This window comes from Leucoraja erinacea, chromosome 14 (assembly GCF_028641065.1).
Source record: "Leucoraja erinacea ecotype New England chromosome 14, Leri_hhj_1, whole genome shotgun sequence".
Classification (NCBI taxonomy): Eukaryota; Metazoa; Chordata; class Chondrichthyes; order Rajiformes; family Rajidae; genus Leucoraja; species Leucoraja erinaceus.
The window spans coordinates 18947078-18968838 of NC_073390.1; the positions used below are offsets into that span (position 1 = coordinate 18947078).

General features: G+C 43.3%; 1 protein-coding gene across 1 annotated transcript; it reads left to right on the forward strand.

Annotated features, from left to right (window-relative positions):
• Positions 1 to 1672: 1672 nt before the first annotated feature.
• Positions 1673 to 21464, forward strand: LOC129703333 (carboxypeptidase B-like). The gene is made up of 11 exons (XM_055645699.1): positions 1673 to 2100; positions 4300 to 4375; positions 4465 to 4589; positions 6585 to 6687; positions 9175 to 9276; positions 11331 to 11435; positions 11524 to 11634; positions 13981 to 14071; positions 14676 to 14875; positions 19990 to 20074; positions 20883 to 21464. The coding sequence occupies exons 1-11, from the start codon at positions 2030 to 2032 to the stop codon at positions 21068 to 21070; spliced, it is 1257 nt and encodes a 418-aa protein (XP_055501674.1). The 5' UTR covers positions 1673 to 2029; the 3' UTR covers positions 21071 to 21464.
• Positions 21465 to 21761: the final 297 nt, after the last annotated feature.

Below are 21761 nucleotides of genomic sequence, written 5' to 3' on the forward strand. Positions count from 1 at the left end.
TCCACATGACATTTTATAATCCCTTCTTGTCTTAACAATTTTATAGAACTCAGCACACTATTGCCTCACACAGTGTGACAGTAACCCATCAGATACGGCTTTAAATCCCTCATTTTAGGCGAGAGCTGCCCAGTTTGAAGCATTTTGTTTCTAATGAAGCATTAAACTGAGTTCCCGTCTACACTTTGAGGTGGTTGTCACAGAATATCATTGTGCCGTTGCAAAGGACAGCAGGCGTCCTGGCCAATAATTGGACTCTTAACCCCCAAATTGTTATCAGCATTTATCAAATCTTTCATCCTTACTCTTCTGAGGATAAAAGGAAATATAAGTCTCTAACTTAACCCAGAGAACAATTTAAATTTAGCATTTTAATAGAATTCATAACAATAGTGTCAAAGTTATCTTCCCACAGCATACTCTTTCATATGGACGTTTGCCAAAGGCCATTTTCTTCATCCCTAAATACCATCCCTTTTATCACAAAAACCCTCTTCCTCCTGTCACTTCTGGCTTAACAATTTGGTTCTGTGCCAGTTCCCATTGTCATATATATATATAGTCATAGAGTCATACAGCACAGGAATAGGTCTTTCAATCTACCCATGCTTGTCCAAATTGTTCCCCAGTTTAGTTTAGCTTAGTTTAGTTTAGTTTAGTGAGACAGCATGGAAACAGGCCCTTCAGCCCACTGAGTCCCAAGCCAACCACCGATTAGCCTAATGTGATGCTATCCCAATTTTTCATCCATTCCCTATACATTGGGGGCAATTTTAATTCTTACACAGGCCAATTAACCTACACACCCATGCATCTTCAGGATATCAGAGGAAACCTTCCCAGTCACAGGGAGAATGTGCAAACTTCACACAAGGTAGCATCCGAGGTCTGGATCAAGCCTCGGTGTCTAGTGCTGTTCCACGCTGTATCTCTAAAAAGAAGAAAAAAAACTTGAACAAGCCAATGAAGGAAAATTAGTGTCTGTATAGTGGGTAACTGATGGAGCCCACAATTGAATGCAGTAGCCTGATGTTTGTAGGGAAGAAGCTGTTCTGGAACTTGGACATTACAGTTTTCAAGGTCCTATACTTTCAACCTGATGGCAAGAGTGAATTGAGAGTGTGGCCAAGATGGTGTGGGTCTCATATGATACTGGCTGCCTTTAAGGAACGACTCCTGTAGATCCCTTCAATGGTGGGAAGGTCAGTATCGTTGATGGACTGGACAGAGTTCACCACTTCGTGAAACCTCCTTCATTTCTGGGCATTCAAGTCGCACCAGGCCGTGATGTAGCCAGTGATGTATCCAGTGATGCAAGATGCTCTCCACTGTACGCCTGTAGATGTTCAAGAGGGTGTTCATCTACATAAAGAATCTCCTCAATTTCTAAGGAAGTAGAGACGGTGAGGGTCTTTCTTCATCAATGTGCTCGGTCCTGGACAGATCTTCAGAGATAGGAACGCCCAGGATTTTAATGTTTTTGACACTCTCCACCTCTGTCCTGTCAATGAAGATAGACACAGAGCGCTGGAGTAACTCATTGGGTCAGATAACATCACTGGAGAAAATGCACCCTTCTTCAGACTTTACCTGAAAAGACATCCATCCCTTTTCTCCAGAGATGCTGCTTGACCCTCTAAGTTACTTCAGCACTTTGTGTCTACCTTCGGTATAACGCAGCATCTGCAGTTCCTTTCTACACGTTGCCTCGCTGGAGACAGGTTTGGGGGCTGCAAAATCCCAAGATGCAAGTAATTTATACAAATAGAAGTGGAGGAGCAGTAAGCTACATATTGAGGACAGAACACTTGTGACTATGTTTAGCTCTGTGTCAGAGAGACAATCATCCTGAGATAATTAACCACAAGGAAACAGCCCTTCAGCGAACGACCTGAAGGATATGAAATGGCACATTCATGCACAAATCCCAATTACATGTCAGCAACAAGTTGTGTGTTTACTCCAGATACTGCACCCAGTATAAGTGTGTCCAATCTGACTGGGCACCCATTACCATCCCAGGGAGGCGATGGAAGGACATTTGCTTCTCAGCTTTGTCGCGGTTGTTTTAGCCAAAGTTCCAGGTGACCAATATGCCGGGTAAGGAGAGACTTTTTTTTTCTCTCGCTTTGTTCAATTCTTTCCATAGTCTTGCTCTCCCCTCTCTCGGCCATGCCACGAGAAGTCTGTGCTCCCTCAGATCTAGTATTTTATATATTCTAGATTAGTTTTGTTTAGAGATACAGTGTGGAAACAGGACCTTGTTCCCACCGAGTCACAAGTGAACCTCTCCTTTCCTCGACCCACCATCTTTGTGTCTCGGGGTCGGCTCCTGCAGCCGATCATGTAGGCGCTGGAGGCATTACCACAGTTCACCCTCACTACAATCTAGACACGTCACTAATGTGCAATTACACACCCATATCAAGCCTTCCATTTTTAAGTAAAATCATTGAAAATGCTGTTTTTCAACAGCTTAACAACTTCTTGTCACTAAACAACTGTTTTGAACTTTTCCAGTCGGGTTTTCGACGACACCACAGCACTGAGACTGCTCTTGTTAAGGTTTTCAATGACATCCACTTAAATACAGACAGTGGCAAAATTTCAGTCTTAGTATTACTGGATCTGAGTGCTGCATTTGACTCGGTTTTTACTAGACCGATTGGAAAACTGGGTTGGCACAGTACTAAACTGGTTTGAATCCTACTTAAAGTACAGGGACTACTTTGTGTCTATAGGTAATTATACATCAGAGTGGACAAATATGTGGAATTCCCCTGGGCTCCATTCTGGGGCCTCTTCCGTTTAACATCTACAAGCTCCCACTGGCTCAGATTGTGGAAAACAACAAAATAAGTTACCATAATTATGCAGACGACACACAAATTTACATAACCATATCACCAGGGGACTATGGTTCAATACGAATACTGAATAAGTGCATCGAACAAATCAACGATTGGATGTGCCAAAAATGTCTTCAATTAAACAAAGACAAAACTGAGGTCGTTATTTTTGAAGCCAAAGCGGAACGATTAAAAGTCAGTGCTCAGCTTCAATCGGCAATGTTAAAAACCACGGACAAAGCCAGAACTCTTGGTGTAATCATGGACTCAGACCTGAACTTCAACAGCCACTTTAAGACAATCACAAAGTCAGCCTACTATCACCTTAAGAATATATCAAGGGTTAAAGGACTTATGGTTCAGTATGATTTGGAAAACTTTTTCCATGCATTTATCTTCAGTAGACATGACTACTGTAATGCTGTCTGCACTGGTCTCCCTAAAACAATCGATTCGCCAGCTGCAGCTGGTTCAGAATGCTGCTGCTCGAGTCGTTTCTAAGACCAAGAAAGTGGATCACATCACTGCAGTTTTGAGGTCTTTACACTGGCTTCCAGTCTGTCAAAGAATTAATTTCAAACTATTACTGTTGGTTTATAAAGCACTGAATGGTCTCGGGCCAAAATACATTTCTGATCTTCTGCTACATTATGAACCATCTACACCTCTGAGGTCGTCTGGGACACGTCTGCTTTCTGTCCCCAGAGTCAGAACTAAACATGGAGAAGCAGTGTTTAATTTTCATGCACCACATATATGGAACAACCTTCCAGATAAAATGCGGGTCCACTTAGTTCTTTTAAATCGGGGCTGAAGACTTTTCTGTTTAACACTGCCTTTAATTAAATTAAATTATTATCAATTTCTTACACTGCATTGTAACTTTTATTCGTGTATTTTATACTTGTCTTATTTTATTTTAGCGTATTTTTTTATTTTCTATTCTTTTAAATGACAGTTTTTAATTGCTTTTGATTGCTCTTTAATGCTCTGTGTAAAGCACTTTAAATTGCCTTGTTGCTGAAATGTGCTGTATAAATAAACTTGCAGAGTGCTTGCTTCTCTTAGAACGCATCCAGGAATGATGTCTGGCCCTGCAGCTCGTGGATTGTCCGACATCTCTGGCTGCGGACAGCCTGAGCGACTGGTCCAAGCTCCCACTTTGTTACGCCATCATCTGACGGTCTCTGAGAAGCATGTTTTCCCCTTTTGTCGTGGATTGACGCGGCGAAGGCCTTTTGGGCGGGTTTATAAAGCACTGAATGGTCTCGGGCTACTAGCCTCTTTCACACAAACCTTTATGAAGTTTCCACTCTTTTAAGCTCAGAATCAATGTTGTCTAATATTCTTCCTGTAACATCGGTGAAAGGAATGACACAAACATCAGGCATAGTATTCAAGAACCATTGGTGTGATATGTGATAAGGCTCACACTTACCTCTCGTTAAAGGGATAAAGTTTTGCGTCTGAAACCAAACAACGAACAGCAGCTGCAGTTTATAAGGGACATGGCTCAGACTATGAAGGTATGATGTCCTGTTGCTACTGAATAAATTGATTTCTAGTAACTTGTGATGAAACCAAATGTTTAATTGTGTCCTTGATATGTCCGCAGATTGACTTCTGGCAGCCATCTTCTCCCGAGCTGGTGACTACAAACAGGACTGTGGATTTCAGAGTCCCTGCAGACTGGGTTTCCAGCATCCAGTACCGGCTGCAGAAGATTGGATTGAAATATGAGTTAGATTCAGATCCTACGTTAACTCAGGACAATAGTGTCCAAAGATGCATAAGTTTGGCAAAGTTAATTTGTTGGCTTTCCTTATAAAAGGCATAGATAGGGTAGGCAGTCACAACTTTTATCCCAGGATGGAAATATCAAATACTAGAGTGGATAGTTTTAAGATGAGAGGGCCAAAGTTTAAAGGAGGTGGGTGGGATAGATTTTTTTACACAGACGGCAGTGAGCACCTGAAATGTGCCGTCGGAGGTGGTGGTGAAGGCAGTTGCAATAGTGGCATTTAAGAGACTTTTGGATAGGCACATGGATATGCTGGGAATGGAGGGATATGGACGATGTGCAGGCAGGTAAGAGTTGCTCTTGGTATTATGTTCAGCACAGATGTTGTGGGTCAAAGTGCCTGTTCCTGTGATGCAACTGTTCTATACTATAAGGCTGTCATGGTAAATGCAGAGATGTTGTTTCCTCTGGCCTGGTGTATAGAAACAGGGAACACAATCTCAAAATAAGAGAATGGCCAAGGATAGACACAAAGTGCTGGAGTAACTCAGCGAGTCAGGCAGCATCTCTCGAGAAGAAGGTTGGGTGATGTTTCGGGTCAGAGCCCTTCTTCAGTCTGAAAGTAGAGGAGGGGGGGGGGGGGGGGGGGGTCAAGAGGTAGGAAAGAGGGCAGAACAAATCTGGGTTCAGCAACAGATGGCCAAGGAAGGATGGAGCCCCTAATGGTCGATTGTTGGCTGGGGAAGAGGTGATAATGAAGGGATACAAGGATGCCAACAATAGATTAGGCAGGACAACTAAAATGGGGGAGGGGGAGAGAGGGAATGCAGGGGTTATTTGAAATGAAATAAATCAATATTCATACCAATGAGTTGTACGTGGTCTGAGTGAAATATGAGGCTGTGCAGAGGATACTGAATCAGAGCCATTCTGCAGCCAAGGGGGTTATCTATGCTCATGTGGCTGATGTATATTTGTGAACTGAGGGCCACAAGACATTGGGGTTTTGAATAGAAAAATGGCACTTGGGTAAAAGTTCACCCATGATCTTATGGAATGAAGAAACCAATACTTCTGCATCTATTTATAGTTTCCCCTCAAACTTTTATTATTTTTTGTGCACATAATCTTTCAGGAACCAACATAATTGTTAAAAACAGTGCTGTTTTCACCGACAGAAATGTAGCCTTGGTTCATGGAAACCAGTTATGGTTTGACTAATACAACTGAAAAATGGGGTCATTGCAAAATAAAAAATAGCAGGAGCATCCATTAAAAAAATTAATTCTAATGAATTTTAAATGAACGCAAATTACTTTAAAAATATGTCGATTTTTTTAACTATAAAATATACAATGTTCAATTTCTTAGTAAAATAGAAAATTATAATATTTTAAGGGGTGCCATCGAGTTTGAGAAAGCAGAGAGTGCACTGAAAAAATAGTTTATTAAAGAGATTAATCTGGCATTTGAGAGGCTTTTAGAATTTAGATAGGCACATAGAAATGTAAGTAAATGGATCATGTCTAGGCTGATTAACGTAGCATCATGATCAGCACAAACATTGTGGGCTGAAGGGCCTAATCCTGTACTGTACTATGTTCATCCTGATTCATGAGGATAACACTCCTGATTCATGATTCATTATGTGATCAAACCCTGATTAATCCAAAATAATTGATAATTAATCATGACTAACTAATAAACAATTACAATTAATTCATAATTGATTGTAAATTAATCAATGATTAATCAATAATTAATCTTAGTTCAGGCCAGTTTAAGGGGTGTGGCTTTCAATGTGATTTTTTTTTTAAACCAGCATCAAAGATCGGGTGAATTCAATTATATTCACTATGACGTCCCCCTGAAGTTCATTTTTCTTTCACAAAGGTTTGGTTAGTTTTAGATAAATTGCAAAGCCAATAGAAACTCAAGCCTTTAATCTTCACTGTGTACACAGACTGTTTCCTAATTAATCTTATTCCACACAGAGTGTTAATTGACAACGTGAAGACCCTGGTGGAGAAACAGTTTGACCAAGTGGATCGGAATACAACCTGCTACAATTATGAAAAATACCATGAGTGGACTGAGGTAAAAATCATGACAAAAATACGAAACCAGAACAAAATAGCAATGCATACTGTAAAAACCTTTATACAGGGATAAAACATGCACATTGCTCTGTGTAAGATAGAAACATAGAAACAGAGATAAAAATAGGTGCAGGAGTAGCCACGGCCCTTGAGCCAGCACTTCAATATGATCATTGAAGGGATTAGGTGGCCGATTGGGAAAGGGGGAGATGCATGGGTGTCATGAAACAGTCATTGAAGGTAGGCATAGGTGCAGCAAATAAAGAAAGCGAATGGCATGTTGGCTTTCATAGCAAGAGGATTTGAGTATAGGAGCAGGGAGGTTCTACTGCAGTTCGGCCCTTTTTGAGCTCCAAATCTGCATTGCCATACCATTCAATATTCCTGATGTCAGGACTCATGAAGAAAGACTGGATAGATCATCCTTACAAATTCAGGGGTTGGACAGGCTAGATGCATCCCGATGCTTTCTTTAAAACCATTTTTCACACAGAGAGTGGTAATCCCTTGATGAGGGTTTGTTAGCCCTAAGAGGGGATCAGAGGGTAGAGAAGGCAGGTACGGGATACTGAGTGTATATCTAACTCTCCCATATCCCTTGATGTTGTTAGCCCTAAGAGCTACTGTATATCTAACTCTCTAGTGAATTGGCGTCCACTGTCTTCTGTGGCAGAGAATTCCACAGATTCACAACTCTCTGGGTGAAATTGTTTTTCCTCATCTCAATCCTAAATGGCCTACCCCTTATTCTTAAACTGTAACCCCTGCTTCTGGACTCCCCCAACGTGGGGAACATTTTTCTTGCAGCTCGCCTGTTCAATTGCTTATGAATTTCATATGTTTCTATAAGATACCCTCTCATCCTTCTAAATGCCAATAAATATAAGCCCTGTCGATCCATTCTTTCATCATATGATGAGGGACATATATGACTGAGAAAGGTTTTCCTGATTTGTTTTCCTAATGAGACCACAAACCATCTATTTTTAAATGCGCTGGTAATTTTATGTCAATTTTTATATCAATGTTACAGAACCCTAATTCTTATTCCGAGTCTTTTCAAAGGACATAGGAAGGGTTCTGAACATGGAACCGGCTTCACCTGCAGCGTTTTTGTGCATGTTGTGTGCATGCTGTAGATGAAGAGGAAAATATCTAATGTCCCATTGAAATGTGTAGGAAGGAACTGCCGATGGTGGTTTACACTGAAGATAGACTGAAGTAACTCAACGGGTTAGGCAACATTTCTGGAGAAAAGGAACAGGTGCCTTTGTCAAACTGAGAATCAGGGGAGAAGGAAATGAGAGATATGAAAAAGTATAGCGACACAAATGAATGAAAGATAGACAAAAGGACAAATCAAAGCCAGCAATGATGATCAAGGAAAGGTGGTGCTCACAATGGTTCATTGTTGGCTGTAGGGAAGGTGATAACGAGTGATACAAGCAGTGAAACTAAGCAGGAAGACAGTGAAACTAGTTTGATGACTAGAGTGGGTGGGGGTGGGACAGAGAGAGAGGGGATGCAAGGCTTACTTGAAGTTAGAGAATTCAAAATTTGTACAGCTGTGTTGTAAGCTGCCTAAGCAAAATATGAGGTGCTGTTTCTCCAATTCTTCTGTCCAAGTTAAGGAGGGTGCCATGGGTAGGTGCTGGGAACCTGATGGGGTGGTCTTTCTGAGATATTGGTTTATATGACTGATTCAGACACCCAATCCCAAAGGCTGTAACCCTCAAACAGCCACAAACGAATGAAATTTAAGATATCAACTATACAAGGCTCATTTCAGTAATTCTAATCATAGGGCGCAGAAATTGATGAGGATATTGCCAGGACTCACGGGACTGAGCCACAGGGAGAGGTTGAGCAAGCAGAGATTTTATTCCTTGGAGCGCGGGAGGCTGAGGGATGATATTATAGATGTATATAAAATCATAAAAGGAATATATAGGGTGAATGCGCAGTCTTTTACCTATGGTAGGGGAATCAAGAACCAAAGGATATCAGTTTAAGGTGAGAGGGGCAAGAGCTCGTGGAATGAGGAGGTAGTTGAGGCAGGTACTATTACAGTCTTTAAAATCCGCTCAGCACCTTGAGAATCCTGGCTTTGGATTAGTCATAGAGTCATACAGCATGAGCAAACGGCCTTCAGCCCACTCATCCATGCTGACCCCATCTAAGATAGTCCCATTTGCCCATGTTTGGTCCATATCCCTCCACATTTTTTCTGCACAAGTACCTGTCCAGGTGTCTTTTAAATGCTGTTGTTGTACCTGCCTCAACTACCTCTTCTCGCTGCTCATTCCATAAACCCACCACTCATTGTGTAAAAAAAAAGTAACCCCTCAGGTTCCCAACACCCTCTTAGTGAAAAAGTTGCCCCTCAGGTTCTTCTTAAATATATCTAAGGGTTGATAAAAGATTGCCACCAAATGCAAGAGTGTTAACATTGAAAAGGAGCTCACAGCTACATTCTTTATTCTAGATTGAATCCTGGATGTCTAAAATTGCTGCTCAACACCCAACACTAGTTTCCTGGTTCAGAATCGGAAGGACCTATCAACATCGCAGTATATATATCCTCCGGGTAAAACCCTTCTGGCTTAATTTATTATAATTTTAAATAAAGTGAAAAGGCATGCAGTCACAGGGAGAATGTACAAACTCCATACAGACAGCATGTTTCAACCCGGGTCTCTGGCGCTGTAAGGCAGCAACACACCGCTGGGCTGTAACGCCACCCCAATATGCTGCACAGTTCATTTTCTCCTCAAACAACATAACCAAAGCAGATACAAGGTGCTGGAGTAACTCCAGCACTTCGTGTCTTTTTTGGTAAACCTGCATCTGCAGTTCCTTGTGTCTACATTGCCCAAGCAGATTGCAGGTTGTCGGATCTTGCTAGGTCTAAATTGGTTATTTTATTTCTATTTTAATTCATTTTCATCATCTGGGCTTTATCCTAACACTATCCTACACAATAGGGATAATTTACAATTTTACTGAAGCCAACAAAGAGTCATAGGAGCAGAATTAGGCCATTCAGCCCATCGAGTCTGCTCCACCATTCAATCATGGCTGATCCATCTTTCCCTCTCAACCCCATTCTCCTGATTTCTCCCTGCAACCTTTGACGACCTTACTAATCAAAAACAGTTTTAAAAATACCCAATGACGTGGCCTCCACAGCCGGCAGTGGCAATGAATTCCACAAAGTCAACACCCTCTGGCTACAGAAATTCCTCCTCGTCTCCTTTGAAAAGGTTTGTCATTTTATTCTGAGCCAGTAAGGCAGCACCCATAGTCACGATTATATCTAAGGGTTGTATCATAGCCCATCCAATTTGCCCTTGAAAAGATAATCGTTGACCTTCTTCTTGAATCATTGCTGTCCTTCTAGTGAAAGTCCTCCCACCATGATGTTGAATAAGGAGTTTCAGCAAGTAGATGAAAAAGGACAGATGATATGTTTCCAGTCACAAAGGTGTGATACATTGAGACTATGATTACAATCAAGCCATCCGCAGCGTACAGATATAGGACAAAGGAAATAATGTTTAGTGCAAGATAGTGTCCAGTAGATTCAAGATTCAAGAGAGTTTATTGTCATGTGTCCCAGATAGGACAATGAAATTCTTGCTTTGCTTCAGCACAACAGAATATAGTAGGCATGAATACAGAACAGAGCAGTGTGTCCACATACCATTATATAAATATATACACACATGAATAAATAAACAGATAAAGTACAAATAAACTGATACTGGTCTATTAATGTTCAGAGTTTTGTTTGAGTTGAGTTTAATAGCCTGAGGCTGTGGAGAAGTAGCTATTCCTGAACCTGGACGTTGCAGTCTTCAGGCTCCTATACCTTCTACCTGAAGGCAGCGGGGAGATGAGTGTGTGGCCAGGATGGTGTGGGTCCTTTCATGATGCTGCCAGCCTTTTTGAGGCAGCGACTGCGATAGATCCGCTTGATGGTAGAGAGGTCAAAGCCTATGATGGACTGGGCAGTGTTTACTACTTTTTGTAGTCTTTTCCGCTCCTGGGCGCTCAAGTTGCCGAACTAAGCCACGATGCAACTCGTCAGCATGCTCTCTACTGTGCACCTGGAGAAGTTAGAGAGAGTCTTCCTTGACATACCGACTCTCCGTAATCTTCCCAGGAAGTAGAGGCGCTGATGTGCTTTCTTTATAATTGCATCAGTGTTCTCAGACCAGGAGAACAGTAAAGTCTGATTAAAGGTATTTCAAGGGTTTCCATTGAGGTAGGTGGTAAGTCAGGACAGCTCTCTGGTTGGTGGTAGAATGGTTCAGTTGCCTGATAACAGCTGAGAAGTAACTGTTCCTGAATCTGGAGGTATGCATCTTCACACTTGCCAATGCCTCTTGTCTGATGGGAGAGGGGAGATGAGGGAGTGTCCGGAGAAATTGCGGAGAATTGCGCAGACAATCACACAAACCAATCTCCTTTCGATTGACTCCATCAACACCTCACGCTGCCTCGGCAAGGCCCCCAGCTTAATCAAGGATCACCTCGGTCACTCCCTCATCTCCCCTCTCCCATCTTGGATGGAGCTGTTCCAAAATCATGCTGCGATCAATCCCAATAATGACATTGTCCACCAATCTCTCGCTAAAGGTTGGCAAGAAAACGGGTGCGGTGAAGCCTGCCATCTTCATGGACTGCGGAATCCATGCCAGGGAGTGGATTTCTCCAGCTTTTTGCCAGTGGTTTGTGAAGGAGGTCAGTAGATGAATTGTGTTGCTTACTGAATGAAACTTTTTAGTCCAGATTGAAGAATATATCGCCTAATAAGTTTATGCTTCCGCAGGCTGTTGAATCATATGATAGTAATTGTACCATGACCATCCTTCTCAATAACCTGGATTTCCTGATTGTTCCTGTTGTCAATGTGGATGGTTATATATACAGTTGGACCATGGTAAGTATCAGAATCTCTTTGGATGACACAAAGTAGTTTACACTATGTTGACCAGCTTTGTGATCCTACTAAGATTAGGGAGAAATGGCCACTGAAAGTCTTTGAGGCAAAGCATGATAAGATTTAAAGCAAATAATGGATGACAAGGATCTAGTACGTTACCCAGTTATGTAAAATATACGTATGTGGCACTCAAGCCTATATGTCATTGGTACGTTCAGGACTGATCTGCTTCTCAACAATCCTTCTCCACTAGATATTCCTCCTTGATTATCTAACCTTTGAATCCATTCATCGATTGTTCTCTACTCAGAGATCCACAGATCTAAGTTAAAGAATTCCAAGAACCATATTCTCTCTTATAGGAGTATTCTCCTCCTTGCAGTCTTGGTTGGTTAGTCATTATCCAGAGATGAGACCTCTGGTTCTAGGTTCAACAAAGAGAGAAAACCCGCCTCTACCTCAGTCTTTTATGAGATTATTTACAGTTACCTAATGGTTCTTCCCCATTTGTCGCAGATACTTAAGTTTAGCTAAGGGTTTAGCTTGTCACAATGTTACTGAAGTCAATTAACCTACAAACCTGTATGTCTTTGGAGTGTGAGAGGAAATCGAAGCATCCAGAGAAAACCCACGTGGTCACAGGGAGAACATACAAACTCCATACAGACAGCACTCTTATTCAGGAATTGAACCCGAGTCTCTGCCGCTGTAAAGCAGCAACTCCACCATTGTGCCACTGTGCTTCCTCTAATTAAGACATTTAAGACAATTGTTCCTGGGTAAATAGATATATTTCAACTGAACTCTTAATTCCTAGCAGATCCTTTTGAAAGGCAGTTTATTCAGCCCAGATACAGTAGATAAAATGATTGCAGCGCCATGTTATGTGTGGATGGACCTGACTAAGACTAGGTTCCCGGTGTGTCAGGGAAGTGGAACCTCTGGAACTGATTTCATTATAAGTTGAATGATGTGTAAGACAAAGTTTGGTGGAAAAACAGACCAAATCTGTCATTTGCAAAAAAATAATGTGCTGAAAGAAATTAACGGTCGAAACAGCATCTGTGGGTGGACTGGACAGACGATGCTTCAGGTCAGGGCCCTTCTTCAAGGTGTTACACTTCAGGTGGTCTGAAGAAGGGTCTGGAGAAGGGTCCTGATCTAAAGCGTGTCTGTCCACTCCCTCCACAAATGCAGCCTGACCTGCCAAGTTCCTCCAGCACTGTGTTTTTTGCTCAGCAGTTTCTTGTGTCTCCATTATCTGTCATATATCTGACTGCTTCTTGTTGGATTTTGCAGTGTACAAGGTGATAGGAATTCAAGATCCCAGCTGGAACCAATAACGGTTATTTACACACAATAAAGCAATAGAGTTATAGAGAGACCGAGTACAAATGCAGGCCCTTCGGCCCACACGGTCCATGCTGACCATCGAACACCCATTTTTACACTCTGATATTGGCCCATTTTAATTTCCCCATATTCTCATCAATTTCACAGATTCTACCACTTATTTGCACACCAAGGTCAATTCAGTTTACTGTGGCCAACCATCCTGCATGTTTTGGGGATAAGGGAGGAAGCCAAAGCACCCTCAGGAAACATACAATGACACAGAGGTAGAATTTTAAACTCCACACAAACATAACCTGAGGTCAGGATCAAACTTCCACCCGAGGTGAAGATTTAACCCATTTTACTGGGTCTATAAGGCAGCAGCTCTGTCAGCTGTGCCACTAAGCTACACCTAAAATAAAAGAACAAGAAAATATTCATTCAGGAAAACAAAATGTAGAGCAAGTCTTTTGATGCCTGGAAAAGTTAAAAAAAAAAAGGATTTATAGTTTAGACATTGTCTGAGTGAAACCTTATTTGGTTTCATTCCCAATACCCATTCTCTTAAGGTGCCTCTCTTTAGCTTTTAGGACTTGGGGACTTGTACTTTGGGACATTTCTCTAGGTTCAGTGATTTAGGTTTAGGTTTATTATTGTCATGTGTGCCAAGGTACAATAAAAAGCTTTTGCATGCTATATAATCATAACAGATAATACTATACAGAAATAAAATCATGCACAACCCAAGTGCTATAGGTAGAGCAAAGGTAAAGGTACAAAATGCAGAATATAATCTTCAGTATTATAGTGCAACAATTCCAGAGACAAAGTTCAATGTCTGCAATGGGGAGAGGTGTATCGGACAGCACCCGAGCTTATGGGCGGACTTGGAAGCTGTTCCTGAGTCTGGTGGTGCACACTTTCAAGCTTCTGTATCTTCTACCTAACGGGAGCAGGGAGAAGAAGGAATTGGAAGTTGGAAAAGATTGTTATTCTTGCTGCCCACAGGATCGACTCTGGAGAAAGACTCGTTCCAGGAACCCTGGCAGTTACTGTGTGGGCACTGATCCCAACCGAAACTTCGATGCCAAGTGGTGCTGTGAGTTTATATATTTTAACAAAGGCGGAAGCATTTGTTCGAACAAAAGAAGATAAATCTAAGCTATCCGCAGCATTGGGCAAACATTGTTCTAAAACATAAATTCACATAGGTTGAATGTGTTTCTAAATGATTTTTTTCAAATTTAAAAAATATATATTTATGTATTTTATTTTTGATCAGAAGCAGTATGGGGCAGGAGAAAAGGGGTTTGCCAGAAGAGCTGTTGGAGGATGTTAGGGGAAGTCAGGCCTTGGATTGAGTCGTCTATGGTGCAGGCACTGTTTGGACCTCCTGCTGGTCCTCACAGGATGGCCACTGCAGGTCCATGGATATTCACTGCTGTGGGTAAGACCTTGTTAATGGCAGAGCACTTATTCTGCATCGCCACAGCGACTTTGTTTCAAAATTAGTTAACTGGCACTAAAAAACTCAGGGTTGTGAAAGTTGTGGCGCTAGTCATGACGCCAGGTTAGCAATGACTGCACTGAACCTTGTAGTGACATGAACTCACATTTCTAGTTTAGTTTAGATACACAGTGTTGAACCAGGCCCTACTGTCCTCTATAATCTTTGCGCAAACCTGTTCCATTTTTATCCGCAGCCATCGGTTCCTCGAGGAACCCCTGTGACGAAACTTACTGTGGGTCCCGCGCAGAGTCTGAGAAGGAAGTCAGGGCTGTGGCGAATGCCATCCGTAGCTACAAAGCCATCAAGGCTTACATCACCATCCACTCATACTCTCAGATGTGTCTCTTTCCATATTCCTACACCTACTCATTGCCTCCAAACCACAAGGAACTGGTAAGTGCCAGGCATGTGTTTATTATTGTGAGATACTTAGAGCTATGGGATTACTGTTGGTTTGCAGTGCAACAGTGGGGCAACCATGGTCAGGGAGGAGGCAGACATCCTCTTTAAGAAAACCATATAATCATATAAACCATATAACAATTACAGCACGGAAACAGGCCATCTCGACCCTTCTAGTCCGTGCCGAACACATAATCTCCCCTAGTCCCATATACCTGCGCTCAGACCATAACCCTCCATTCCCTTCCCATCCATATAACTATCCAATTTAAGATGTGTTTGTAGCATTATCTTCCAGCTTCATTAACGTTAGCAAGATACTAACATTAATTTCACTCAAGATGGGAGCTGGAACCTCAGGCTGCCTTTAATCTATTCTGGAGTTTTGTATCTCCAGCGATGCAGGTTCAGCAGGTAAAATGCCCTAGATCAGGGCAGGTGTACAGGAGTGTAATGGGTTACTTATTGACCATTGACCCAGAGCCATGTTTAAACTTGCCTTAGTCAGATCCGTCATCCAGGTCTTCCGTCTTCGCTCTCCATCCACTCCTGCACCGAGGCTCTCTGGTTCCCTCTGCTGCTCCACACATGAATTAATTGTGTGAAGATTGTACCAATCTATGTGACTTTGCATTTCGCACCAATTATGAATGAAGCATTTAAACACCAGTGAATCAGTTCCTGGATTACAGATCAGAGATCCAGGCTACTGAATCTGAATCCGGACACAGCCGCAGGGGAAATTTAAATTCATGAAAATAATTAAAATCTGTTAAAAGCTTAAAAAAAACTAGTATCTGGAAAAGCGATCAGTCCAGAAGGATCCTGCCACCAATCCATGTTCTACAGAGATGCTACCTAACCCACTGAGTTACTCCAGCACATTGTATTTTAGTTTTTAGTTTTCGAGATAGAGCGTGGAAAAAGGGCCTTTGGCCACTGAGTCCATGGCAACCAACAATCGCCCTTTACATTAGTTCTTTCCTGCACACTAGGGAAAATGTACAAAGCCAATTAACCTACAAACCTGCATGTCTTTGGAATGTGGGAGGAAACTGGAGCACCCTGAGAAAACCCACACGGTCACAGGGAGAATGTGTAAACTCTGTATAGACAGCACCTGTAGGCAAGATCGAACATGGGTCACCTGCAGCAGCTCTAACACTGTACCGTCCAAAGTGTCTTTTTTGGTAAACCAGCATCTGCAGTTCCTTGTTTCTACTCAGTAAAAGTGACTCCTTCCTCTCACTTTAAGCTTACATCCCCTTGTTTTTTAACAACCTTACTCCAAAAGAAAATGATTCTGACTACTTACCCTCTCTAGACTGCTCAACGTTTAATATGCCTCTATTGGGGTTAGCCGTCAAACCTCTACACACCAGGTGAAAATAAGGCCAGCCTAACCAGTCTCTATCCATAACAAGCCCAACCTCTCCAATCAAATGCAGCACTGCTCCATCCTTCCTTTAACGTGGCAATCAGAACTGCCCTCAATACTCCAAGTGCGAATTAACCAGTCATAACAAAATTACTAGCATGTTATGTTACCCATCTGCTTTTGTTGGCACAATAAGTTATCAGACAGGTCCAATAAGGTAAATGTCATTTTGGCCTTCTTTGCAAAAGATTTTGATTGATGGGCATGCGTGGGGAATAAGTTCCAATGCCTCATGAAAGTAAGAGAAGGGGGAATGGGACTGATGGAATTGCTCTGCTGGGAAGCAGCATGTCTCTGATGGGTTGAACATTCTCCTTCGGTGCCAGAATTGTTCATTGTTCTTATTCTCAGTTCATAACATGTAGATAAAAGGAAAGGGGATTTTAATGTTAGAGGTTTCATGCTCTGAACATTGGTTCTATTCAACCCCTCTCCCACATAGCCATCAGTGAACTTTCAAAATACCACCAAATACCATGCAAGCCACCACATCAATGTCAGGGTGTAATACCACCAACACATTTCCCCTTCCCTTATTTCCATGTCCCTGGAATGTATTCCCCATGCATGCCCATCAATGCCTCTGTTATTCTTCCTTCATTTACCCTACACCTCGACAATGGAACCCTACAAACTGCCTCTTGCACTTCCATGGACTTCCATTTTTCATTTCTAATTGTGTTTTGCACTGATGTCCTGTTTTTTTTTCAGTCTTAAGCCCCGTCCCACTTTCACGACCTAATTGGCGACCTCTGCCGAGTTTGCCCTTGACTCATACTCGCAGCATGGTCGCCACAAGGTCATAAGAGGTCTTCGTAACGCTTCCTCATTCTCGTGAGTGGTCTCTGTGTACTCGTGGCATCAAGTAGGTCGCGCCGTTTGTTCCAGCCTGATAAAAAATGTCCACGAGTTAAAAAAAAGTCGGCATGGAAAAAATTGATACTTTTTACTCGTAGGTGGGTGGTAGGTAGATCGTAGTAGATCGTGATGGTAGTCGTAGGCAGTCGTAGGTCAGTAACTGGCCCAAGAAAAAAATGCAAACATGACATAATTTATCATGTGATCATTTTTCACTCGTAGCTAGTTGGTCTTAGGTGTGGAAGGCTGAGGTCAAGGGGGGTCGTAGGAGGTCGTAGACATAGTCATAGGAGGTCATAGATATAGTCGTAGGAGGTCGTAGGAGGTCGTAGGAGACCTTTTACATCTGCAAGTCAACACGACCTTGACATTTTTTTCAACTCTTCTAAACTCATGGATTAGGTTGTCCAGTGGCGGTGCGGCTCTGGCTGCAGCGGCTTACCGGCAGTCCCGTTGTTTTGTGTTTTTTATGTTGTTTATTTTGTTTTGGTTAGTCTAGTTTTTTGGTTTTAGTTTGTGTTTTTGGGGGGGGGGGGGGGGTTGAAACGGGGTTTGCAGTCTCTCCCTGCGGGGGAATACGACCTTTTTGTCGTATTCCCCTTCTCTGCCTCCGTCTGTGCTGAGGCCTAATGGAGCTGACAACCTCGAGGCTCCAGAGGCAGAGCCCGCCAGGACTCGCCCTGAGCTCGCTCCCGTGAGGGTGGTCCGGCTCAGGGCTGGAAGAGGTTGGGACGCTCCCGTGAGGGCGGCCAGCCCGAGGGTGGAACGAGGCTCCCGTCGGAGCGGCCGAGCTCGGGGAGGTGCGGCGCTGGCAGCCCGAGGGAGGTTCGGCGCCCAAGTCGGGGCAGCCCAGCCCGGGGAAGAAGCGACGCCCAAGTCGGGGCGGCCCGGTCCGGGGGAGGTTCGGCGCCCAAGTCGGGGCGGCCCAGCCCGAGGCTGAAGACGGCGCAGTACTCACGTGAGGGTGCCTGGGACGGTGTTCTGGCGGTGGTGGCCTGAGTCCGGGGTTCGGCCGCGGGCCAGCGGCTGCGTCTGCAGAACTGGTGGGCGGCAGCTTCAACCACCCTGGGCCGCGGTGTTTGAGCCGCAGGATTGTTTTTAACATCGCCCGGGGGGGTATCGCCCCAGCGCAGAGGGAGATGAGGAGGGAAGAGACTGCAAACCTAAGACTTTTGCCTCCATCACAGTGAGGAGATGCTGGGTGGACTCACTGTGGTGGATGTTAATATGTGTTTATTGTTGTTTTATTGTATTGTATTATATGTATGACTGCTGCAATTTCGTTCAGACTTCGGTCTGAATGACAATAAAAGGCTATCTATCTATCAAGTAGGACAGGCCCTTTATTTTTCTCTTAACTAACATGCTGAATTTGTGTAATTTAGGTATAATTTATGTTTGTGTCTTTGTCCGAGTACTGCTCACACTGACTTGAGGTAGAATACAAAATGGTCAACAATAAATCTAATCGGCAATTCCGGAAAGATTTATAATCCCAGAGGATGATGAGGATGTGGAATGTGCTACCAAGTGAAGGAAGTGTGTCATTTGAAGGAACTGCAGATGCTGGTTTAAACCGAAGATAGACACAAACAGCTGGAGTAACTCAGCGGAACAGGCAGCATCACTGGAGAGAAGGAATGGTTGACGTTTCGGGTCGAAACCCTTCTTCAGAATGGTTAGGGATAAGGGAAACAAGAGATATGGACAGCGATGTGGAAAGCTGAGGATAATAGCTCGACTAACATGCGAGAGAAAGGAAATGAAGATAGGGGTCGCATGGTGGCACAGCGGTAGAGTTGCTGCCTTACAGTGCCAGAGACCCAGGTTTGATGCTGACTACGAGTGCTATCTGTGCGGAGTTTGTAAGTTCTCCCTGTGACCGTGTTGGTTTTCCCCAAGTGCTCCGGTTTTCTCCGACATTCCAAAGCTGTACACGTTTGTAGGTTAATTGGCTTCGGTAAAAATTGTAAATTGTCCCAAATGTGTAAGATGGTGCTTGTGTATGGGGATCGTTTGCTGGCGATGACTCGGTGGGCCGAAGGGCCTGTTTCCACACTGTATCTCTACACTAAACTAAATATTGTGATAGATATAATTTTAAAAGTAGCGATGGGGTGTCCCATACAGTCACAACCCTAAACGTCACCCATTTCTTCTCTCCAGAGATGCTGCCTGTCCCGCTCTGTTATTCCAGCATTTTGTGTCTATCTTTAGTATGGACCAGTTGCACTGAATGGCACTTGGACAGATACATAGTAGGAAAGGTTTAGAGCGCATGTCTTCAAATGGGCAAATGGTACAAGCTTCAATGGTTCAATGGTTCTTTAGTGTCACATATGCACAGCACAATGAAATTATTTTGCACAGCCACAAATGCACAATCACCATTGTTGTGGCACTGTTAAAAGAAAAAGAGAAGGAAAAAAACCACGAACAATCCAAAGTGTAATTTCCAGACCAGGTGTTGGAACTTGTGGAGCGCCCCCGATCCAGGTAAGTCTAGGTGAGCCCGACCCGACTTCCCTCTCTTCTGCCGACCGCCTGTATCCCGGGGCCAACTTTAAAGGTGCTGGAGGTCCGCTTTAGGAGGCTTAGAGGGGGCAGCTTGGTTGGCATGGATGAATTGGGCCGAAGGGCTTGGTTCCGTATTGTATGCCTCTATACTCCATGACCCTATGAATGAGCTGCAACTCTGTGGTAAGTTCTATGCAAAAACTTCCCATAATGAATATTTAAAGTAAGACAAAGTGAGACTGTCCATGTCATATTTTGCTGTTGACACAATGGTTCTTTGATCTTGTTTTAGAATTTCATCGCCAGGAATGCAGTTATGGCCTTAAAGGACCTTCATGGCACTCAATACACCTACGGCCCAGGTGCAATCACAATATGTAAGTGGCGAGTTCCCCATTATTCACCGCTCTTTCCCAACACCACCCCCCCCCCCACCCCTCCCTACTTCCTCCCATATCCCTTCCTTCAGCTTTACATTTCACTTCCCCTCTCCTCTCCTTTTCTCCCATTTGTCTCCTTTCATCTCTAGCCCTTTGTCAGCACAGTGACGCAGCAGTACAGGTGCTGCCTTATAGCGTCAGAGACCTGGGTTCGATCCTGGACACAGGTGCTGTCTGTACAGAGTTTGCGCATTCTCCTTGTGACCATGTGGGTTTTCTCCAGGTGCTCTGGTTTCCTCCCACATTTCAAAGACATGCAGTTTTTTTGGTTAATTGAGTTCTGTGCATTGTCCCAGCATCCATAGTCAAGATCAAACCTGGGTCTCTGGCGCGATAAGGCAGCAACTCTACCGCTGCGCTACCTTGCTGCCCAGTTCGATCATGCCAGAGTGAGCAATCAAACGATAGCTCCACACAGTCCCATCAACTCTACCAATTAAAGGAAACAGCATCAATGGAATTGTGTTTTGCTCAATGATCAGTGAAGCCTAGTGAAAGTGACCAATGAAGACAAGATTGTTATCAAGGCACAAGGAACTGCAGATGCTGAAATCCTGAGCAAGAACAGAAAGTGCTGGAGGATAGACACAATATGCTGGAGTAACTCAGCAGGACAGGCAGCATCTCTGGAGAGAAGGAATGACCCGCAACGTCACCCATTCCTTCTCTCCAGAGATGCTGCCTGTCCCGCTGAGTTACTACAGCGTTTTATGTCTATCCACATTTCTATTCTATCCCTTTCTAGATCCTTCAGCTGGGGGTTCGGATGACTGGGCCTACGATTTTGGCATCAAGTACTCGTTTACCTTTGAACTCCGTGACACGGGCCGGTATGGCTTCCTGTTGCCCGAGTCCCAGATCAAACCAACATGTGAAGAGACCATGTTAGCGATCAACTATATCGCCACTTACGTTCTCACTCATCCACATTAACCACACTCGGGGGAAAGAGAAGAATCCATTGATTTCTCAGAAAATAATGCACGTGTATGTTTCCACTGTTTAGAATCTAGTACATTTTTTAGATGTGACAATATTATACACTAGCACTACTAAAAAGTTAACCGTCATTATTTTTTTTCCAGCCACGTGACATGTATGTTTATTATGTGCATACTGGCACCTTTTCTCAACAATAAAACATTGTTGCTATGTATAAGTGTTTATTTTCATAGGTGGAGGGAGCAGGGCCGGGAAATCTCTTATCATAATTCTCTCAGCTTTGCTATTCTATTAGATGATCTCTCCTTTGTGTTCCTCCATTGCCCAGTTCTTATTGTGTAGGAAGGAACTGCAGATGCTGGTTTAAAGATTTACTAGAATGTTGCCTGGGTTTCAGCAACTAAGTTACAGAGAAAGGTTGAACAAGTTAGGGCTTTATTCTTTGGAGCGCAGAAGGTTAAGGAGGGACTTGATAGAGGTTTTTAAAATGATGAGAGGGATAGACAGAGTTGACATGGAAAAGCTTTTCCCACTGAGAGTAGGGAAGATTCAAACAAGGGGACATGACATGAGAATTAAGGGACTGAAGTTTAGGGGTAACATGAGGGGGAACTTCTTTACTCAGAGAGTGGTAGCTGTGTGGAATGAGCTTCCAGTGAAGGTGGTGGAGGCAGGTTCGTTT